The sequence below is a fragment of the Neodiprion fabricii genome, chromosome 3 (assembly GCF_021155785.1).
Source record: "Neodiprion fabricii isolate iyNeoFabr1 chromosome 3, iyNeoFabr1.1, whole genome shotgun sequence".
Lineage (NCBI taxonomy): Eukaryota > Metazoa > Arthropoda > Insecta > Hymenoptera > Diprionidae > Neodiprion > Neodiprion fabricii.
The window spans coordinates 30,735,156-30,754,008 of record NC_060241.1 but is presented as its reverse complement, the minus strand read 5'-3'; the positions used below and the strand labels follow the sequence as shown (position 1 = coordinate 30,754,008).

At 40.2% G+C, this 18,853-nt stretch overlaps 3 protein-coding genes across 13 annotated transcripts in view; 2 read left to right on the top strand and 1 right to left on the bottom strand.

Annotated features, from left to right (window-relative positions):
- LOC124178837 overlaps nucleotides 1-11,521 on the top strand; it is a 50,346-nt gene extending 38,825 nt beyond the window's left edge. Inside the window, exons 3-5 of one of the 2 annotated variants that reach the window (XM_046562570.1) lie at nucleotides 3,689-3,874; nucleotides 6,932-7,123; nucleotides 7,967-8,032. In XM_046562570.1, the coding sequence (XP_046418526.1) occupies nucleotides 3,689-3,874; nucleotides 6,932-7,077 (332 nt within the window). In that variant the 3' untranslated portion in view covers nucleotides 7,078-7,123; nucleotides 7,967-8,032. Of the gene's footprint in view, nucleotides 1-3,688; nucleotides 3,875-6,931; nucleotides 7,124-7,966 lie in introns of those variants that run through there. The other variant, XR_006869897.1, reaches the window with a different exon arrangement.
- A 209-nt stretch (nucleotides 11,522-11,730) lies between these two features.
- On the bottom strand, nucleotides 11,731-13,533 carry LOC124178834 (surfeit locus protein 6 homolog). Of its 2 annotated transcripts, XM_046562566.1 has the most exons (4): nucleotides 13,466-13,527; nucleotides 12,895-13,210; nucleotides 12,745-12,795; nucleotides 11,731-12,557 (listed from the first exon to the last, which is right to left on the bottom strand). In XM_046562566.1, the coding sequence occupies exons 2-4, from the start codon at nucleotides 13,028-13,030 to the stop codon at nucleotides 11,836-11,838; spliced, it is 909 nt and encodes a 302-aa protein (XP_046418522.1). In that variant the 5' UTR covers nucleotides 13,031-13,210; nucleotides 13,466-13,527; the 3' UTR covers nucleotides 11,731-11,835. The 2 variants fall into 2 exon arrangements, with proteins under 2 accessions (XP_046418522.1, XP_046418521.1); XM_046562565.1 differs by having other exon boundaries at nucleotides 12,895-13,533.
- Nucleotides 13,534-13,680: 147 nt separating this feature from the next.
- LOC124178829 (homeobox protein extradenticle) overlaps nucleotides 13,681-18,853 on the top strand; it is a 61,008-nt gene continuing 55,835 nt past the window's right edge. For 3 of the 9 annotated variants that reach the window (XM_046562548.1, XM_046562549.1, XM_046562542.1), the window contains exons 1-2: nucleotides 14,310-16,085; nucleotides 16,464-16,537. In XM_046562548.1, coding sequence (XP_046418504.1) covers nucleotides 15,853-16,085; nucleotides 16,464-16,537 — 307 coding nt within the window. In that variant the 5' untranslated portion in view covers nucleotides 14,310-15,852. Of the gene's footprint in view, nucleotides 13,840-14,309; nucleotides 16,086-16,463; nucleotides 16,538-18,853 lie in introns of those variants that run through there. The other 6 variants (XM_046562544.1, XM_046562543.1, XM_046562547.1 and 3 more) reach the window with 6 other exon arrangements.

Sequence of the window (18,853 nt, the reverse complement as noted above, 5' to 3'; positions counted from 1 at the left end):
GAGGGGACAGTGTGAGTGAAGTTTTGTTCACGTATGTACAAAAGCACGCCTTACACGTGGTAGTCATACCGAGAACACGTGGTTAATTGCATTGTGAGCTTCGCTTGTGTGTCGAGTAGCTCATATAGAGGCAGAGTTCTGAACTTATATCACGAGTAAATAATCTAGAGTCGCTTTTTGGATCTCTCCAAAATGTCCAAGCAGCTAATTAACGTTGCAATCTATAAACTCCGAGGATTCGTGTATCTTATTTTTATTTACTTGTTTCTTTCCTCTGTTTCTTTTTGCCTGAATCAGTAATACATCAGTCAAAAACTCACCGACTGGCTGAAAAGAAACTTCCCTCGCCGCTATTTGTCTTGAAACTATCGATGCTTGACCACGAAAGGTGATAAGAAGCTCTCAGGATTTCGTCTGGAACAAAAGAAAAAAAAACGGTCTTTTATCAGGCTGTTGAGAAAGTTAAACGATTCAGGGTTTCTTCGTCATGGAAATTGGAAAGAAAATTTTTAAATGGTTTAGCGATTAAAGGGAACCGATTAGACGGGCTCGGAAAAGTGAAGGTAATTTAGCGGAATTGTTCGAGGTCTGGAAGAGACAAATAAGCAATTTGCTCGACAAATTCTTGCCAGTAATTAATTCTCGCTTCGAATACGTATTTATTATTTACGACTAAGTAGCCGGGTGAATGTTCGGCGAACTAAAAACCCAATTACAAGTTCGTTTTACTTAGAAAAGTACGTACATATTTTATGCCATGTATCGTTGGAATAAACTATGTTCGTTATTTCGAAACAGATAAACTTCGCGTCGACACGTTTACGTCCGACCAACAACCGAGCTCTACTACTTACCAATTTTATAATTCACCGGCTGGCATAATACCGAAGATTTAATTTCACGCTCTGCAAACAAGAGTGAATATTTATATAAGATGAATTTTATTACATCTTAAATTCTTCAATCCCTCTCCGCGGTATTTTTCGGGAAATTTTTCCGTCCGGTCCGAACAAATAAATGAGATTTTTTTCACGTCTGCGCTCATCAATCCGCAGCAAAATATCGTACCGATTGTTTGAAAAACTATATCGTCCTCCCGTGTTTTAATATTAATTAACCCGGTGTGTTGTTATATTTCAATTATTATCTTTACACTTAGAATAATTCCTGCAAGGCACGAGAATTAAACAATGGGAGAACTCTGTGCCGTCGTCACAAGAATTCATTCCTTTTGTCGCAGTCATCGCGTGACGACGTGCCCACATTACGAAGATTCATAACTCCAGCAGTGCGTGCAGTCAGTTTATACTTACTGTTAGCTGTCATATGTATAAGAGAACTGAAAAAAGCGGATCACTCAAAATCACCCTATCAACAATGGTAGCTCTTTACAAATGGAAAATCGAAAAAGAAAAAAAAAAGAAAAAATCGTCTCTTTCAAATGCGCATGAAAATTTCGGTAAATCATCTCAACTAGAATATCTCAGTCAAATATGAGCTCTTAATACTTATATTAAAAGGTGTCTATTTTTTTTTACCACTTTCTATTTAAATTACACGTAAAAAAAAAATCTGAAAATTGTTGAACTTTTTTTTTCTCGTAAACAGCTTGACTTATAAAGTATCCGAATACAGGTTATTATGGAAAATTTAACGCTCTATAAAAAAGTACCATGATAGAATTTTCCTAACTCTTACAGATTAAGAGATATTATTCAAGATGGCTCAATGTTTATAGGTGGATATCTGTTAATCGGTTAGAGTTGGGAAAATTCTATTTATAATTCAAGAGTTTGCGAGAAAAGAAAATTCAAATTCTCCGATTTTTTTTGTACATATTATTCGAATGGAAAATCAAAGAAATAAAATAGGCACCTCCAAATATCAATATTAAGAGCCCATACATGACTGAGATATTCCAGTTGAGATGCTCTACCGAAATTTTCATGCGTGTTTGAAAGAAAAAATTTGTTTTTTTTTTGGCACACCCTAATGTAGGCACAGGGTATACGAGACGAGCACAGTTGCGTTATAATTTCATCGGTTCCGGCAAGGAGGGAGAGCCGGGAATGGCCTGCCTGTCTGTGTACATTCAGCGCCCCAGCCATTCCGTCATTATGAGGAATATTCAAATCCTGCTGCAGGGAAAAACATCATATGAAAAATATTTCATAATTTTCGTCTCGATTCCAGACGCGTCACGCAACGTAGACGGTGAATTGGCGCTGCAGGCTCGCGTCCCCTTTTTCAGTCCTTGCAGCTCCTCGGGTGTTCGTAAAATTACAATACCCCCATTGGAGCCAGTCCTCGTCATCTCGCGTCGTCGTATCTTCGCATTTTGCCGGTGATGATGAAAATTTATAACGTCGTATCTCTGTCTCGCGGTTACCCTCATTTCGGATGTACTATTCATGACATCTACGCCGAAAAACTGCGCGATAGTAACGTCTGGTTCATTATATACTCGATCAAACGTGCGTCTGTTGTATAAGTCGGTTGATGAAATATCTACCTCTGTTCACCGCCTTTAATCCTTACATGCACGTTATAATGAGAAACGAGGGGGGAGTTTTTCAACAGAGATATCAGGTATCATTCACTGCTCATTAAAAAATTGAAAAAAAAACTTTTGATCATCCCTTTGTCTCCGCTGCAGAGTTGAAATAACTAGTTCATTTTCAACACGTTATGGAAGTTAGCGAAACAGTCATCGGTGATAAGCGTAAAGCAATGGCTTCAAATCTCGAAAAGCGATACATTACGAATTATTTTTACACAAATTCATGGAAAAGAGTGAAAATCTAACAGTAAAAACATTCGTAATCCTAAGCAAATGTCAAGACGAAAGCAAAAATTTATCTCATGCAAGGATTTTGGGACTGATTTATAATATTTAGGATGGATAAAAAAACGCTACTCCCACCTTTCGTGATATTTCCTAAACATCCCTGATCCGTACAATGAGTAAACTTTTTTCAAAGAACTCCGATTTCACAGATACGCACACGAGGCTGCGTGTATATCAGTGATGTTCTTACGCACGTGACGTACAATCAATATATTACAATGTGCGTTACCTGAAGGCACGTAAACACGACTGGAATCACGAGGCTGCACTTAACTCTTGCTTCGAGTAACGGGCAGAATATACTCGATTACGATTAAACACTTTACGTTGAATCACCCACTGATCGCGAGCACTTAAAACAGTGCCAACAAGGATTTATAGCACCAAAGTAAACGCGCGTTGTTAAATTTCTGTTCCGACCGCGGCGAACGCTGAAACAGAAGTGACCGAGTCAAGCTTATGTTTACAATTGCCGTGTCAACATTCGAGCAGTATCGACCGTACAGGTTTTCACCGTTGGAAATCATTTCGACTAATCGCGGTCTATTCGTACACGCTTGATCAGACTTTGCGGAAAAATCAACAGCTGTATATTTTAATTAGATTAAAATGAGTTTCAGTTTGGAAAAAGCTGTCAGCTGATACAAAGCTCGCTCGGAACATTTTCAAGGTTCCTCCGTAGTCTCCCTGCCGCGAATAAATTTGAAAACATACGTGTTCGCGATTATCCGGGGATCTGGAATGGTGATTTATGTTTTAAAAAATTGCAAGCCCGCAGGAACTGAAAGAACACTGTTCTCGCGAGAATCTGAGCTTTGATGATACTTTCTCATTTCGCAGTTTCCCCGGAGAGCATTATAGTGCCTATTGTTTCCTGTATACTTGGATTCCCTCTACTCGCTCTTCTGGTCATCTGCTGCCTGAGGAGGCGTGCGAAACTAGCGAGAGAACGAGCCAGGAGGAGAAATTGTGACATGGACCACGGCGCGCTGAGTCTTGTCAGGTTCAGCCCCATCCATCGACTCGGTAAGCCAACCCTCGCTCTCCTTGTCACTCACCTTTTTCTCCCTCTCATTTAAACTACAAGAACATCCCCCATTGTGTGTGGTAAAAATGCAACGTTGTTCGTTAACGTGTGTAATAATCTGGTTGAAATTTTGCTAATCGTGAAATATTCGCAATAGAGTAACTTCGCCGTTTAAAATCGTGTCGCGTTGAGTACCTAATACGATTTCGGAACTCCGTTTGCTGGATTTTGGCCGGAGTAGAATGCATAATATCCCTCGGTCGGCTATTTTAAGCATCCGAAATTGAAGCGACGGGGACATTCGACCCTTATTCGGATCTCCGTCTTTCTCCCATCGCCGGGACGACAGAGTTTATATATAGAAACGTTAACTCGGGTACAATTTGGGATAATGTGAGCCGATCTATTGTTATCTCTCCCGATAGCTGTTCATTGACTTCGTTGAAAAGGTAAAGAGAAGGCTGATTTTTTTCACCGTTTATATACTATGTAAATCTATACCTCGATGTGGCTGTTTATCGAGTAGTCTCGGGGAAAGTACACTTAAATCCCGGGGGCCGACTCGAGCGTCAACCTTCATAAAAGTTGGAAGGATTTCTATACGACGGGTGGCTGCAGGCAAGCGCTGAAAACCTCCCCTAAGAACGTATCTCGGTACGCTAAACGTCGGACGTTGACGTCGTTACGTTCCCACGTTCCCGTCATCGTGCTCAAGACAGATAACCAAAGTGACTGTCAACGAGTTTAACATCTCGTAAATATTCCGTTGATGGTACTTCGAAAAATATTCTTTTACGCGGCTTTAATGGGCTCCCAACCCTCGCGAATAGCCGTTCTATCGTCTCCAGAGAAAGTCCCGCGCTATTCACCGTTTCACCGGCTTTGCAGATACGGTTGCGTGGGTGGAAAATTACCTTCGTCTTCTCGATGGTGAACAAAAACACGTATTACATTAAACATGACGTCGTACTGTAGCCGCGCGTTTGTTATTTCGTCGAAATTAGATTCTGTTTGATCAACGGAAAGGTGCGTCGGGATTTTCAAAGTTTAATCCACTGCGGATGTAGGATTAAACGAATGATGTGAATATGAAAATTAAATCTAATATTTGAAATTATTTTCTCCACCTGGATGACAATATTCGAGAGTAACGACATCGACAATTGTTTGGAGATCTGCCTCAAAGTTTCTCAGCGACATTTGCTTCTGGGATCATTTAGAATCCTTTCCATTTAGACTTGATCCACTTCACTTCTGAATCAATTAAAACTTTACATATTACGATTTTATCATCCCAGTTTTAAGCTCAACAATGTAAGGATAGTCACGGAGTTTATATTGATGATTCCGTACAGTTCATACGTATCCCCCCCCCCCATTTTTTTTTTGGGTAAAAAATGTCGGCTGAGATGTTTCCCTGAGAGATGTATTGAATTTTGAAGCCGTAAATGGCAGAAATTGTATACATATTGACGGCGAGATGGTTTAAAAGTTTTTTCATGGTTTTCCACCCTTTCATGTTCCGCACATATGCGGTGAATTCTCCGCCGCAATGTTACGATAGAATACGTAAGAGGGTTGTAATAAGGCATGAAAAAAAAATAACAAGATAAGCCTGAATTCGATTCGTCGTTAATATTATCGCAAAAAGTATCTTACAAATTCATAATCGAAATAACGGAGAATTATTGGATATGCAGGTCGACGAATGAATGAAAAACGAAGTAATTTTTGTTTTCAATGCGTCGGCCTCGATTGTAGACCCTGCACAGGAAATGATTTATTCTGACAACAGGTGATAGAACATATTTTTTTATCAAGTGCAACATACCATAAAACTGACAAATTTTTCAAATGAAAGATGAAAAAAAAATGCGATGTCTGGTTTAAAATATCCCTTTTTTGCACCAATGCTCGACGAAGGATCCGAGTATGGACTATAGACGTCGGTTGTTTGTATATATTAGTTAGTAATTTTTTCTTTATCGTTTTGAAAAAAATTGTTAGTTTTATGGTATTTTGAACTTGATGAAAAAATAAGTTCTTTCACTTGTTTTCAAAATAAACTATTCCCCGAGAAAGGCCTACAATCGAGTAGTAATCGTGATTAAAGTAACATTTCCGGTAGACATCTCTGGTTTATTTGTTCCTTCTTCTTTCGCCCAACCTCCGACTACACCTTTAATTCGAACTCTTTACTCCTGCACGCAGCATCAAAAGAAGACATGGGTGAAATAAATTTACAGAGTACGCAATATACGTGTGTCGTGGTAGCTGCTGCTTCTGCCGCCGTTGTTAATGCTCTCTCTTTCTGTGCAAGCGGGATTCATGCATTCGTTGCAATTATAGAGCAAGGATGTCGGATGTTAGACCTTCTATTACATTACAGCAAATTCTCTGACTCTGGATTTAGATGCATAATGCAACATACCGTAAAGTTGAGCAGCATAAGATTGGGTTCGATTCAAAGCGAAACGAGATAACTCGATAATTAACGTAGCTGCTGCTGTTGCATTAGCAATATTATTGTGAAACCGTTTGTGTTCCATATCCACCGAGAAACTAACCGATTAGCTTAGGTATATCCGATATTGCTTTGGCAGTTAATAGTGTTACTTCCTATTATTCGCTCCGTCGCTGTTATACTGGAACTGTTCATTAGTGGGTCGAAACAGCAAGTTTACGCTATTAGATGGGGTCGTCGTAGCAATTAATTCTTCAATGGTAGTAACTCGTTTCTCATGGCAAAACAACCACTTGTTGCATCTACTTGAAAACTGCAATTAATCCAACAAGAAACGACGATTTTCCTTCCCCCGAATTTTAATTGCCGCGGTGAATCTTCTATCGGCATTTGAAATTTTCTGTTTCTACCGATGGTACAAAAAAAAAAAAAAATACTAAAGAAGCAACAAAATGACAAGATTCGTTGCATTACTTCGCATTTGACGGCAGAATAACACGTGTGTATGTATATCGTATATGCGAGAAGAATTAATTGAGGTAAATGTATTTGGCGACCGGTTAATTCGATGATTTTCCGACACTGCAAACAGCTGGAGTCGGGAGAACCAACAGGGCTGTATCTCTGAGGAGCGAAAGGGGCTCTCGGGCATTTCCAACCCTGGAACTGGACACAGTCGTCGAGGAGCGATCGGACCCGGAACAAAGTACGGCCCTGGAACTGAGTAGTCCTGACTAGCATACGGCTCTCGCGGCACCGCCAAGGTGGGACCATTAAAAACCAAGTAAACTACCTTTCGTCCATTTACGCGTAATGTACTGCTGATATGTGTCTGCATCGTATTTTGAGTGGGCATATGACCGAGGATGTTTCTAAAAGAGAAATTTGCTTGAATTAGTGATCTGGCTGAAGAAACTATGATTGTTGTAGCTTTGTCTCCCCGCAGGAAGAAAAGCAGCGTGACTTTCGCGTAGAAGGAAAATCACTCTGGAGATTGATATAGTACACGGGTTTTGATTTTAATCTTCGTTAAGATCCGCGTACCAACCATCTTTTCCGCTATGAGTTTAATTTGAGTAAAATTCATTCCACCGCGTCAGGTTCATTATTATCAACCATCAAGGTTGGGAGTAGGTACTTTCTCAGTGCCGTTAGGCTTCCCTCGTTTTATCCTCCCGACCCATGTTATTAAGTCCCTTCGCGCATAGGGATGAGACATGAAATTAGAAACAGCTGCGGTGTTATGGATGTTCGACTGATGGCGTCGACTGCAGAAATTGAATTTTCAATATCATTACGAAGACTGCCTGGTATTCTCTAACAATAAGCCCGCATCTTTCCATTGTCGTTATCGCCGTAGTTACGTTACGTTATATAATTGTTGTTGGTATTAAAATAGTTCCACGTTGCAAGGTGTTGATAACGTCCATTTTATTTTATTTTTTTTCACGTAGGTAATACTTGAATGCAAATTACTTTGACGTGATTGATTGTCTCTCCTTTAAAAATTAATGATTATGACCGACTGCACGGATTCACCCTGTTTCGTTCAATATCGATAAACGACACGGCTTGGCCTGCTGTCACAGGGGAAATACACTGAAATCTTGTATTACACGTATTTCAGATCGCCGAGGGGATCGACGGTTCTGGTCGTGCCACCCCCAGTGGATCGCAGCCCCCTTTGGACGGCCCTGACACACGCGAACAGCGTGACAACGGTGCTGGGAGACACCTAGCAGGAAATTGAAGACAGCGGCTTCGTCGAAGCGCTGGTCCTTGAGCTCCCGATCATTTACTGACAACGGAGTCTCAACGACGTCGGCATCGGCTGCACCGCTGTCTTCGAATCATCGAATACCCTGCGCCAAGATTAATTAAGTTGACCCACCGACGTTATAGTGAACATTTCACGTCGTGTGATTGTCGCGATGCTACATTGTATAAAGCGATAACGTTAAGGGGGTCAAAGTGGTGAAATCTCCTATCGCACAATCGGAAATCTAGACGACGAATTATACAGCTATTGCGAACGCGCAAAACGCGATAAATTAAACAAATAAGTCTCGAGCGAATATGCACAACTTGTACAAAATAGAAACAGCTGTTAATTATTATATTATCAATTGCTATACAGCGCAGTAGATGTATGTGTAATATGTTACGCGGGGAAGTAGAATAACGTATGTAATATGTGTATATAATTGGAATTACGAGTTTTAAATTGTAAGAGGTCTGCAGTTAATTTGAAATGCGTAATTGTTCCGGTACCTCTGAAGTATCGGTGTCGATATTACCTTTTATACAACTGTAGAATTGAAATCAAATTAAAATATACACGACACCGTACAGTGATTGCTTTATTTTGTTGTGTCTAAACATTACCAATCATAAATTTCATTAATGGAATATGGTGATAATTACGTACAATTACCTTTCAATACTTTTTCAAAACACACCCGCATATTCTGATTCCGAATATTGATCTTCACCGTACATAGAATACACTGCAACTGTGGTTCAACCGGGGCACACCAGTTACCACTCTCGAATTAAAATAACTGAGGCAAGACTTTTCAATTGAATAACTTTTGCGACATACGGCGTAAAATAATCGATACCTCGAATGATTATGATAGCACGCAAAAAACTCGCTAAAGAATTGCATGTACGCCTATATGGGTATAGTTAGTGTATCCAGTGACAGAGTATAACGTAATTATTTTTAACGGCTATTGGTCACGCAATTATTCAAAAGTGTCACAGGCCAATATCAGATTATGGGTATATAAATGTATAATAACTACTCTAGATTATAGGTAGGTACACGTGTATAATATTAGCAAGTCTAGGTAAAAAATCCAACCGAAAGAGCAATCAATTCCCATGTTGAGTCATTTTCAAAATTTTTGATAAAAGGAAAAAAAAAATGATCACCCACTTGAGCGATGCCTCATGTTCGAATCTACCGACATGGCTTTGCTCGTACTACACACGTTTATAGGGTAGTCGCTAATTTGCATTCTTACGTATGTAATGATCATATTGATCGTACATCCTTGCGCAGAACGCGGATCACTTTGGCATATTAAAAATTATCTGTTTTGCAGGGAGCTCTGCGAGACTTGCACAACAATCGTTACGCAAATGAAAAGGTCTGATCTACGGCAGCCTATCTTTCTTGTGCTAAAGTAACGGTTACCGTAACATCATTTTCTTCCAATCGACAACGTCGAACAACTGTCTCGTAAAAAATCATAATTCAAGCGCGATTGATAAGACATCATCTGTAAATGGATGAAATTATAAAGAATTGTAGGAAAGTACGAAGGAATGTTGACGGGCTGCGAATAATCATATAATATTGAAGTTAATAACGTTATCGTAACGAATCATGATGAGGAAAACGGGTATTTTTCGATTTTGGAATCGTCTGAAATTCAGTGAACCGAAATAAAACGAAACAATCTGATATTTCGAAATTTTAGTTCCATAAAAATAGTTGTAACATTATGAAAACAGTGATTTTTTGCCCTAATGTTTCGTTACGATAACGTAACTAACTTCAACCTCGTTGCCAATCAAAAATGCTAAACTAATACTTATAAATTGAGAAATTTGTGGTCGCTCGTGAAATGTGAAAAATAGTTGTAATGTAGGTGTTTGAAAAAGAATAGCAGCAAATGGACCAACGCATCAGAAGAATTGTATAATGGATATGTAACAAACATTAATCAGATATTGTAGAGCAAAATTAGAGTAATATGCCGAATAGTCGAGTAAATATTTTTATCCTCACGCCTCGGTAAGAAGTGAGTAAGTAGTAAGTATCTTATATCTATAATTAGTTAGGCGAAAATGGTAGAGAAGGAAAAGATGCCAACCTTATTGATATACTGATAAGTGTTGTAAGTTACAAACTCGAAACATGTTCTAGACATAATGAAATGCCCAATTATGCCTTCCAGGAGTACTTTCAAGGCACAAATTTCATCCGGAGATAAAATTAAGTCGCGTGTAAATATATCGTTCAACTTTATTCCAATTATATTACGTGCAAATATTTGTTCAGTCTAGGTACGTAACTTGTCTGTTTACGGTTCAATTGCGTCACACGTTACAGATTTTCAAGTCTAATAAAATATTCGTCTGCCAAATTCTGCCGATTAGACGGCACGAGTACATTTTATATCCCGTTAAATAAGTCCACTCGAATACATTTTTTAATTACAAAGAACACTAATGCATTAGTCATGGTATTCATCATTTCAAACATTCCAAAACGCATGATAATTACGACTGGCCTATTGCAACGATCACAGCAGGAAATGGTAATTGTTGCATACAGCTAAACTATAATCGAAATCAAGTGAATATGTTAAATTTTTTAGGCAACACCCGCGAAGCGTAATAACAAAATATAGTTTTAAGAATGATGTATGTGTAATTGTGAAAATTGTTTGTGTCTATTGTCAAGTTTATCATGATGCACTTATTATGTTGTAAATGTTGCTATGTTGGTGGACATACCAAGATAATTGGATCAGAGTCCCATTAATTTCATAATGCCTGGAGGATTGGAGGAATTTTAATTTCTAAAACAATTTCTGAAATTAAAATCTACTTGAAGGCAGTACAAAAATTGAGAACAAAATGTCATCGCTACGAACATCACGTTGCAATATCTGGAGAATGGGCCCCTTGAATTCGATTTTCAGATTCAAACTCAATTATACAAGTGCGTTGAAAACGTAGTGCTGAGTACAGAAGTTCACAATTGGTTAGCGGAGAATAGCAGTGCAACACTGAAACTGCGTAAATACCATATCAAAGTAGTAGACTTTGCATGAATATGTACGTTAAAGTTACGGCTCAATTTATATATTGACCAACAATATGCTGACATTAGAATTAGAAGCACAAATACAAGAATCAGATAACAGTAGTCACAATCACGCGAAGCAGAACTTGTCGAATGTTTTAGATATTCGACAGTGATAAAACTTTTGTACGTATGGTGGTACAAGCTTGAGGCTAGGCGTAGAGTAGTACTAATTCAACGAAGTTCAATTTAAAAAAAAAAAACTTTGAAGTTTTAAGTTCAAGAGCATAACAGGATCTTGAGAAAAAATGTTGGCGTACCATATTTATAGAGTGTAATAAGATGAATTAATTTTACTAGCATCGTTTCCCAAAAATACTGTATGTACTAAAGATATTCGCTGAATAAACTATATATTTTAATAACAAAATCAGCCCACAATTGCAGCACCGCTGTCTGAGTTTTTCCTATTTGTGAATAACACTGTCTTCGTTTGACTTTGCAACAAGTCACGATGAAAATAATCTGTTTGAATGCCATGGAAACTGTGTTGCAAATAACATCACAACTTGCGAACATGATAATATATTTGAACCACGTTACTTGATCTCATAACGCTTTTGTTACATACAGTGACAATTCTTGTGCTAAGTTGATGATTCAAAGAAAGTTATTCAAAATCCAGGTATGATTCGACCCTTCTTAGAAGCTCTCTTCAGGTTGTTTATTTTGTTTTCCCTTTTTCGTTTGTTAATGTTTTCTTGTCTTTTTTGTTGTTTCTCTTCCAGCGATTTCTGAACCTTTTCTTTTCGAGCCTCCCATTTTTTAGCGCTGTGTTTCCTTTTTTGCTCTTCTTTTTTGACTGATTTTTTCAATAACTCTGGATTATCCTTGACTTTTTCCCCACTTGCCTTGGCTAGAACAGTTTTCCAAGCTTGTCTCTCCTGAAGTTCATCGGCCGCATCTTTTTTTCCAGCTTGCTGTAGTTCGTTTATCTTCAACTTCTGTTTTTCCAACTTTTGCAGAATCTTTTTGGGATCCTTGTCTACTTTGGGCTGTACTTTTTTAGCACCGATTTCTGAGAAGTCGAATTTACTGAAGACCATTTTACCTTCCGAATTGAAAATTGGTTTCGGTCTTGTGAACTTGGGCACATCTCCGTTCTCGTGCTTCGCTTTAGCACCCCCAGCTGCAGCCAACTCTGTCTTGGCCAGTTTTTTCTGCATCAATCTCTCTTCTTTTTTACTTTTTTTTTTCAGTCTATTTTTCAGGCCCTTTTTCAAAAGTTTCGCTTTATAATCCAATCGCTTTCCTTTCAACTGTTCCAATTTTTCATGCAACTCTATTAACGTATTCGCTCTCGACGTGCCTGATCCCAGAGTCGAAAACATCTTTTCTATAACCCAAAACGAGAGTATTTGGTAATTAACAGTAATGGATGAACTTTTCATCAATCTTTAATGGAAATCCTTGGAAATATCAATTATGTAGTCTTTCCGCACGCAAGCGTTCCGCTGATAACCAAGAACTTTAAATATTCTACAATTGTTATCTCTAGCAGACTTATTGCAAAAAACTAATACCTCTGTCATCGGTTTGTTGCTCGTCGTCGGCATCATCGTCTTGGAATTCATCTGCAATAAAAAAAGCGTTAAATTATATCTCGTTGTCAACCAGACGAGTCTATACAACGTAAGAATTATCAAATTTTCAGGTTATATTTGAGTTCGAACCGTTTTTGTGCAGGGCAGAGTATGGTATAGGCATACGGGAGAACAAATCTGTTATGTACTTATTTTCCCTTATCAATATCTGCTTCGCCAACTTCACGTCGAATGATTTAGCCTTACGCGTCTCTGTTAACTGCATCTTGTCTTTCCTTTTAACCACAAAATTTCACGTGCACCTCCTGCAGCTTGTAAATATAATGACGATGACGAACAGCAGTCGCCGCGGCGTGGTCAAATCGCGAAACGTACGAGAGAGAAGCAGACAGAAGCCTGAGAGAGCCCACGCTTGCACTTCTCGTGTCTCCGGTGTATTAGCGCCCTTTGACACCATACAGGTATTCGGAACTAGTTTTAGAGATATTTGAACGGTAAAGGCATGACGGTAACTGAACTGCACTCTGCACTATCTTCAGTGATCGGCCGTATTCGGCATCACGAAAACAGTGGATGTTTGTAATTTGTTCATATTTGACTACTGATCTCCGTAAATGTGTTCCGCATTGTTCACTGTTTTCGCGACGCTTAGTACGGCAGAGTATTGGTCGGTTACGCCACGCGTTTACCGACCAAATACCTCGAAAATTAGTGTCAAAAACCTATATCACGAAAAGACGAGCGTGAGCTCTCTCAGGCCCGTAGACTTACTGAGTCTGTGTCTGGTACTACGAAATGAAGCGCAGATGGCGCTACTATCAATTAGGAAACGTCGTTCCAGGCAAGGAGGGAGTGATAAAGAAGGTGCAACGTTGAGGTTGAATATTCTTGTACCGTTATCAGCAGCAGACATTCTTACCGGCGAAAAGTAGCGTGCAAAACTTTGCAAGGAAACGTGGGTAGACGTCAAGCTTCGTTGTCACTTGGATTAGATTAGGTTAAGTTAAGGTTATTTTGGGTTATGTTAGAATTTTATCCGTGAATCCTGACGAATCTGACGTTTCCGTAAGCCAGGTATGAAACCATTATTTATTTTGATTTATCCCAGCTGACGGACATAATTATACGCACTATTGCACGCATGCATTCATTAATTTATTGTTTATTGTAGTAAACAGCAACGACAGTCTGAAAAGTTGAGCTCAAATTTTTTCGTTACAGCGGTGATAAATTCAACACTTGATAACAGCGGCTAATTTTTATTCCAAATTTTTTCAACATATAAGTTTCCCAGATACCAAATATTACCACGTAATCGCAAAAGAAATCCTGCAACATCGGTTCCAGTTCCAATCAACAACTGCATTCAAACATGGCCGCCATGGAAGCCATGTTTATTTGCCGCGCATGCTCACGGGTTTGTTTGGCAAATTAAAGCTCCGTTTAGACGCTTGAGAGTTGATATTTTGCCGGTAAAACACGAGTAAAAATATTATTTTTCACCAATAAGTAAACAGTGGGACAAATACGTATCAACATGCCGCCTAATCGGGTACATAAATAAAAACTGTAGAATAAAAAGTGCAATGTGGGCGGAGTCTGCGTCGCAACTGCTGTCAGGAATGAGCGTCGGATGCGCGACGTGCGAGACTAAACCTGCCTTACGTGAATACAATCAGCATTAATGTGAAAAACTTTTATACAATGATCAGACGTTAGTGAATATCGGAGTGTTGGCGACAGTGCGTGTAAACCGTGAACGACATCGAATCGGTGATAGTTTGACGCTCGGAGGTTAAATAAACAAGCGTCAACGAAGAGTCGCGCATGGGGCAGCAAACAAGTGAGAGAGAGACGTCTCGTGTCGGAGGACGGAGCGCGAATGCGGTCCTCTGATTGGCGGGAACGGGTATGGCTGGCGCACGCACACTCGGCACCGAGGGAAGCTAGTTTCACACTAACCAAAGTCAGATCGCTAGAGACAGAACGCACACGGGCCGCGCGCTGCCTTGTAAAGGCACAGAGTAATGCCATACGAATGGCAAGAGTTTTCCAAATCGGCCTAGGCTTACCGTGAAACACCGTCGAAAACAACAATACCGAGGATTCGAAAACGGTAACGAGGATGACGTAAATTAATAGTTATTAAAAAGTAATAAATAAAACAAATAGATACATAAAATAATAACTGTAATAAAACGAACCGTGTATACGTAACACTTTGACAATCCGTCAACTAGACACTACTCTACATCATACCGACTACGAACCTAAAACATAAGAGATATATATATATACACATATATATATCATAAAGGATAAAAGAGAATACAATAATACAATAAAATATAAGAATAAACGTAAGTGTGAACGTTCGAAATTCGAGACAAAGGAAATTAATACCAGAAGACACTGTTGTATATATATATATATATATATATTTATATATGTATACACATATATATATACACACACATATAAATACATATACGATGCTGATAGTGTCTACGAATTATTTTCAATCGCGTTTTAATGTAACAAATCGATAATAATAACCACAGTGATTATTATTGTTATTGTTATTATTATTGCCGTAGTTGCGAGTATATACATATATATATTTCCAAATAATCCCGAAGAGAACGACGAAGGTAGCAGAGTTTGCCGTATTTACACACGGAGAAACATATGTACGCGATATAAGATTCGTTGTTAGTTACGGATAAAGTGGAACACGTGTTGAAAAATTAATACAACGACGAAAGTTTGTGCGCGAGATGGGAGTATTTTAATAATCATCATCATCATCATCGTCCAATAATAATCGCAAAATAGAAGAGAAATGAAAAAGTGAAACGCGTCGGTTGGCGATTGTTTGATTGTTTGTTTACTGTTGTGTGTTTCTTTGTTTTTAGTTCTTGTAAATCTTGTAAAGAAAACCATTCGGGATCAGTCATTCGTCGCTCCGAAGTCCTGACAAAATCGCGAGAGGCATCGTAAAAAAAAAAACTAAAAACAAAAACAGAGCAAAGAGAACATCGGTGCTCCAGCGAGCCGCCAGACGTAAACGGAGCTGGTACTCAGTTGATGGATGAAACTGGAAGGATGCTGCAACACGGTGGTTCAGGTGTGAGTCTGATGGGGGGCAACCAGGGTCAAGGGGCCCAAAACACGGGGGGCTACGGCAGCATGGGGCCCGTCGATGCGAGCGCGGCTCAAGGCCCCGACCAGAGCGTCGAGGCGAGGAAACAGGACATCGGCGAAATATTACAGCAGATTATGAACATAACGGACCAAAGTTTGGACGAGGCACAGGCTAGGTAATTAAATTCCCAATTCAATCATTTCGCGAATATACTTTAGGGAAAATATGAATATCGCGCGGACGAAAATCCGTCGGGAACTTGATTCTGTCGATGATTCAGGGATCGATACTCTGTAATTTAGAATGGAAAGAGGTGACGATTACGGTAACAAGTGCCTGTTCATAGAGTTACTAACGCGTTGAGTGTAATTCGTTTTCATAACCGAAATAAAGGAGGCGCAAAATACGACAAGCGATCGGTTTGATAGTTGTTTAACACTTGAATATACCGGCCTTATTGCGGGTTATTGTTGTTTTTAATTTATATCGAATATGTGTACGCTGTCTGTTTAAACAATAGTTAAACGTCTTTTCTGTTTGTTATTGTCCACAGAAAACACACGCTAAATTGCCACAGAATGAAACCAGCCCTATTCTCCGTCTTGTGCGAAATCAAAGAAAAAACTGGTAAGCTAAGACATCAGATACCTGCATTATCGAATTCGAATTTCACACGTTGTTCAAATGCTGTACGATACATTCCGACCTACGTTTTCGCGATTATTCAACGACTGTCGCCGTCCGTGCAGAGAATCGAAAAAGAAGGTCACACGGCTACATGCAGATATTCGTGCACACGTCCGTTTGTTTATACTTCGCCTCAAGCCGGAGGAACATTTTAGTTTTAAAAGAATTTCGAAGGGTTTTAAGCAGCGGCGACGCTGTCACACCGTATCAATGTCACCCGCAATGATGGATGATCGGCCACGATTTTATCGCACCTTATCTCGCGATGCTATCAGTGTGACAATACGTTACATAAAATGTGCCAGGGGATAAAGAGTAACTAAAAACGACCAATCAGACCAAAGAAAGAAGATTTAAAAAAAAGGAAATAAAAATAACAGATACGAGAAAAGTACCTGCAGAAGCAACGGGAGTCCGTAAATCACACCTCCCTCATTCGTTCATTCATTCATTCGTTCAATCACCGACAGGGAAAACAATTCAACTTTCTTCCATCGTCTCTCTTCTCTTCCTCACCTCCCATCTTCCGCGGCATGCATTGATTGTCATGCTCGTCGTTGATCCGAGCGCGTGGGTAGCGGAGAACTCGATTTAAACGACGTGTTCCGCAATTGGCGGGATTTGATTTCGGTCCTTCCCTGCATCTTGGATCGAATGCCTCTCCTCGCGGTTCGCTGGGCTCGGAAGAAGACAGACAGGCAGACATACGGACAGACGTTTCTGTTGACGGTGAACGACCCTTGATATGCTGCTGCAGGCGCGTCATCCCCCCTTCCCATCCCATTTTTTCCGATCAGGGGAGTCGGCACAGAAAAGCTGAAGAGCCGTCAGCGACGGAAAAGGGGGCCTGAAAACAGGGGAGCCCCAAAATAATTGCGCACTTCGTGGTCTCTCTATCCACGCGTAAAGTAATCCAAACATCACATAAAAATTATGTTTACGAGTTTCGAATTGGTATTGGGGGGCCCGCTGTATTCCCAACCGAGAGAGCGACGCGGCGCTCCGTGTGCATACGTATACGTACGCATGTGTGCACATGTATGTACTTACGTATATGAACGTGCGCGGGACGTCGCGTCGTGGTGTGTATCACGCTCGGCGCGATGCAGAGCTACTCATGCATGTGGGACGAATGCCGGTGTGTAAATCTGTACACGCCTACACAGAAACCGGGGATAGAACTGAACTGCGCCGCTCCACCACAGAGTTTATGGGCAATGGCTGACGAGGCAGTGAAAAAGCACTAAAATGGAGAAGAGCAGATAAACGCTATGTTAAGCAGACCGTTTTCCCGCGTACTTAATATAATCAGGGTTCTCATGGGGCGAGGATAGATTCGAATTAGGGATCCGTGAACCCCGTATAACCGATCATCGTTCGCCGTCGGCGATGGATTTTTTTCGATTACGATAAACTCGTCCACGCCGATAATGAGCGGAGACGATACGAAGAGAGAAAGCAAATGCAGACCATTCCGAAACCGTACCTCTTGCGTTAGTTGAGCCATTGATCCGTTTCGCAATATTTTAAAATACGATAAATAAGCGTATTACAAGAGGTTCGTTTTTTTTTTTTTTTTTTTTTAAATTCTTTTTTTGATAATTTTTCCGAGATTTTTCGATGAACTCTGTAATCTGCGAAGATACGATTTAGATGCGGAGTTTAGAGCGTCCGTGAGCTCGGACGAACGCACCGACACTTGATTTACTCGAAGATAAACAAAACCCTTTTTCTTCCCCCGTTCCGCCGAAGAGCTCCGCGGTTCTTTGGTTGGTTGGGTTGGTTCGTCGGCAGCCGTCTGTCTGACCGCGTCCTTTCCGCTTCTGGCTCGGTGAAGAATGTGAGAAAAACACCTTGCGCGCTTTGCGCACGCTGCCAGCCAAGGGAAATACAGCCCCTAAATTTCCACCATTGTCACGGCGTTTAGGGTCCTATTCATTTTCGGGCCCTGGATACCTCGCCCTTACCTTTTCTACATTCTACTCTCCTGACAGCGGGCGGTGCCGAAATTCACGTGAAAAAGGAGGCCTCGTTCGGTCATGTACTACTTCGAGTCTCTCCTCTTCTCTCCTCTTCTCTCATCTTCTCTTCTCTTCTCTTTTCTTCTCCGCGCCGCGCCGACGTTGCCACGGTTTCTGGTCTAAAAATATATATATTTTCACGCCACGGGTCGCGCGTTCAACCATCGCCAACACTGTAATACTTTTGTGTATAATATCACGGTATTCGAGGGACGAGTCAGGAGGCGATGATTTC

Excerpts from the sequence above, each read along its gene's own strand:
- LOC124178834 (XM_046562565.1), bottom strand. The coding sequence starts at position 13,030 with ATGCAGTTAACAGAGACGCGTAAGGCTAAATCATTCGACGTGAAGTTG. Across the intron at positions 12,796-12,894 it reads CTCTGCCCTGCACAAAAACG|ATGAATTCCAAGACGATGAT; the intron begins GTTCGAACTCAA and ends TTTTTATTGCAG. Across the intron at positions 12,558-12,744 it reads GCAACAAACCGATGACAGAG|AAAAGATGTTTTCGACTCTG; the intron begins GTATTAGTTTTT and ends TTTGGGTTATAG.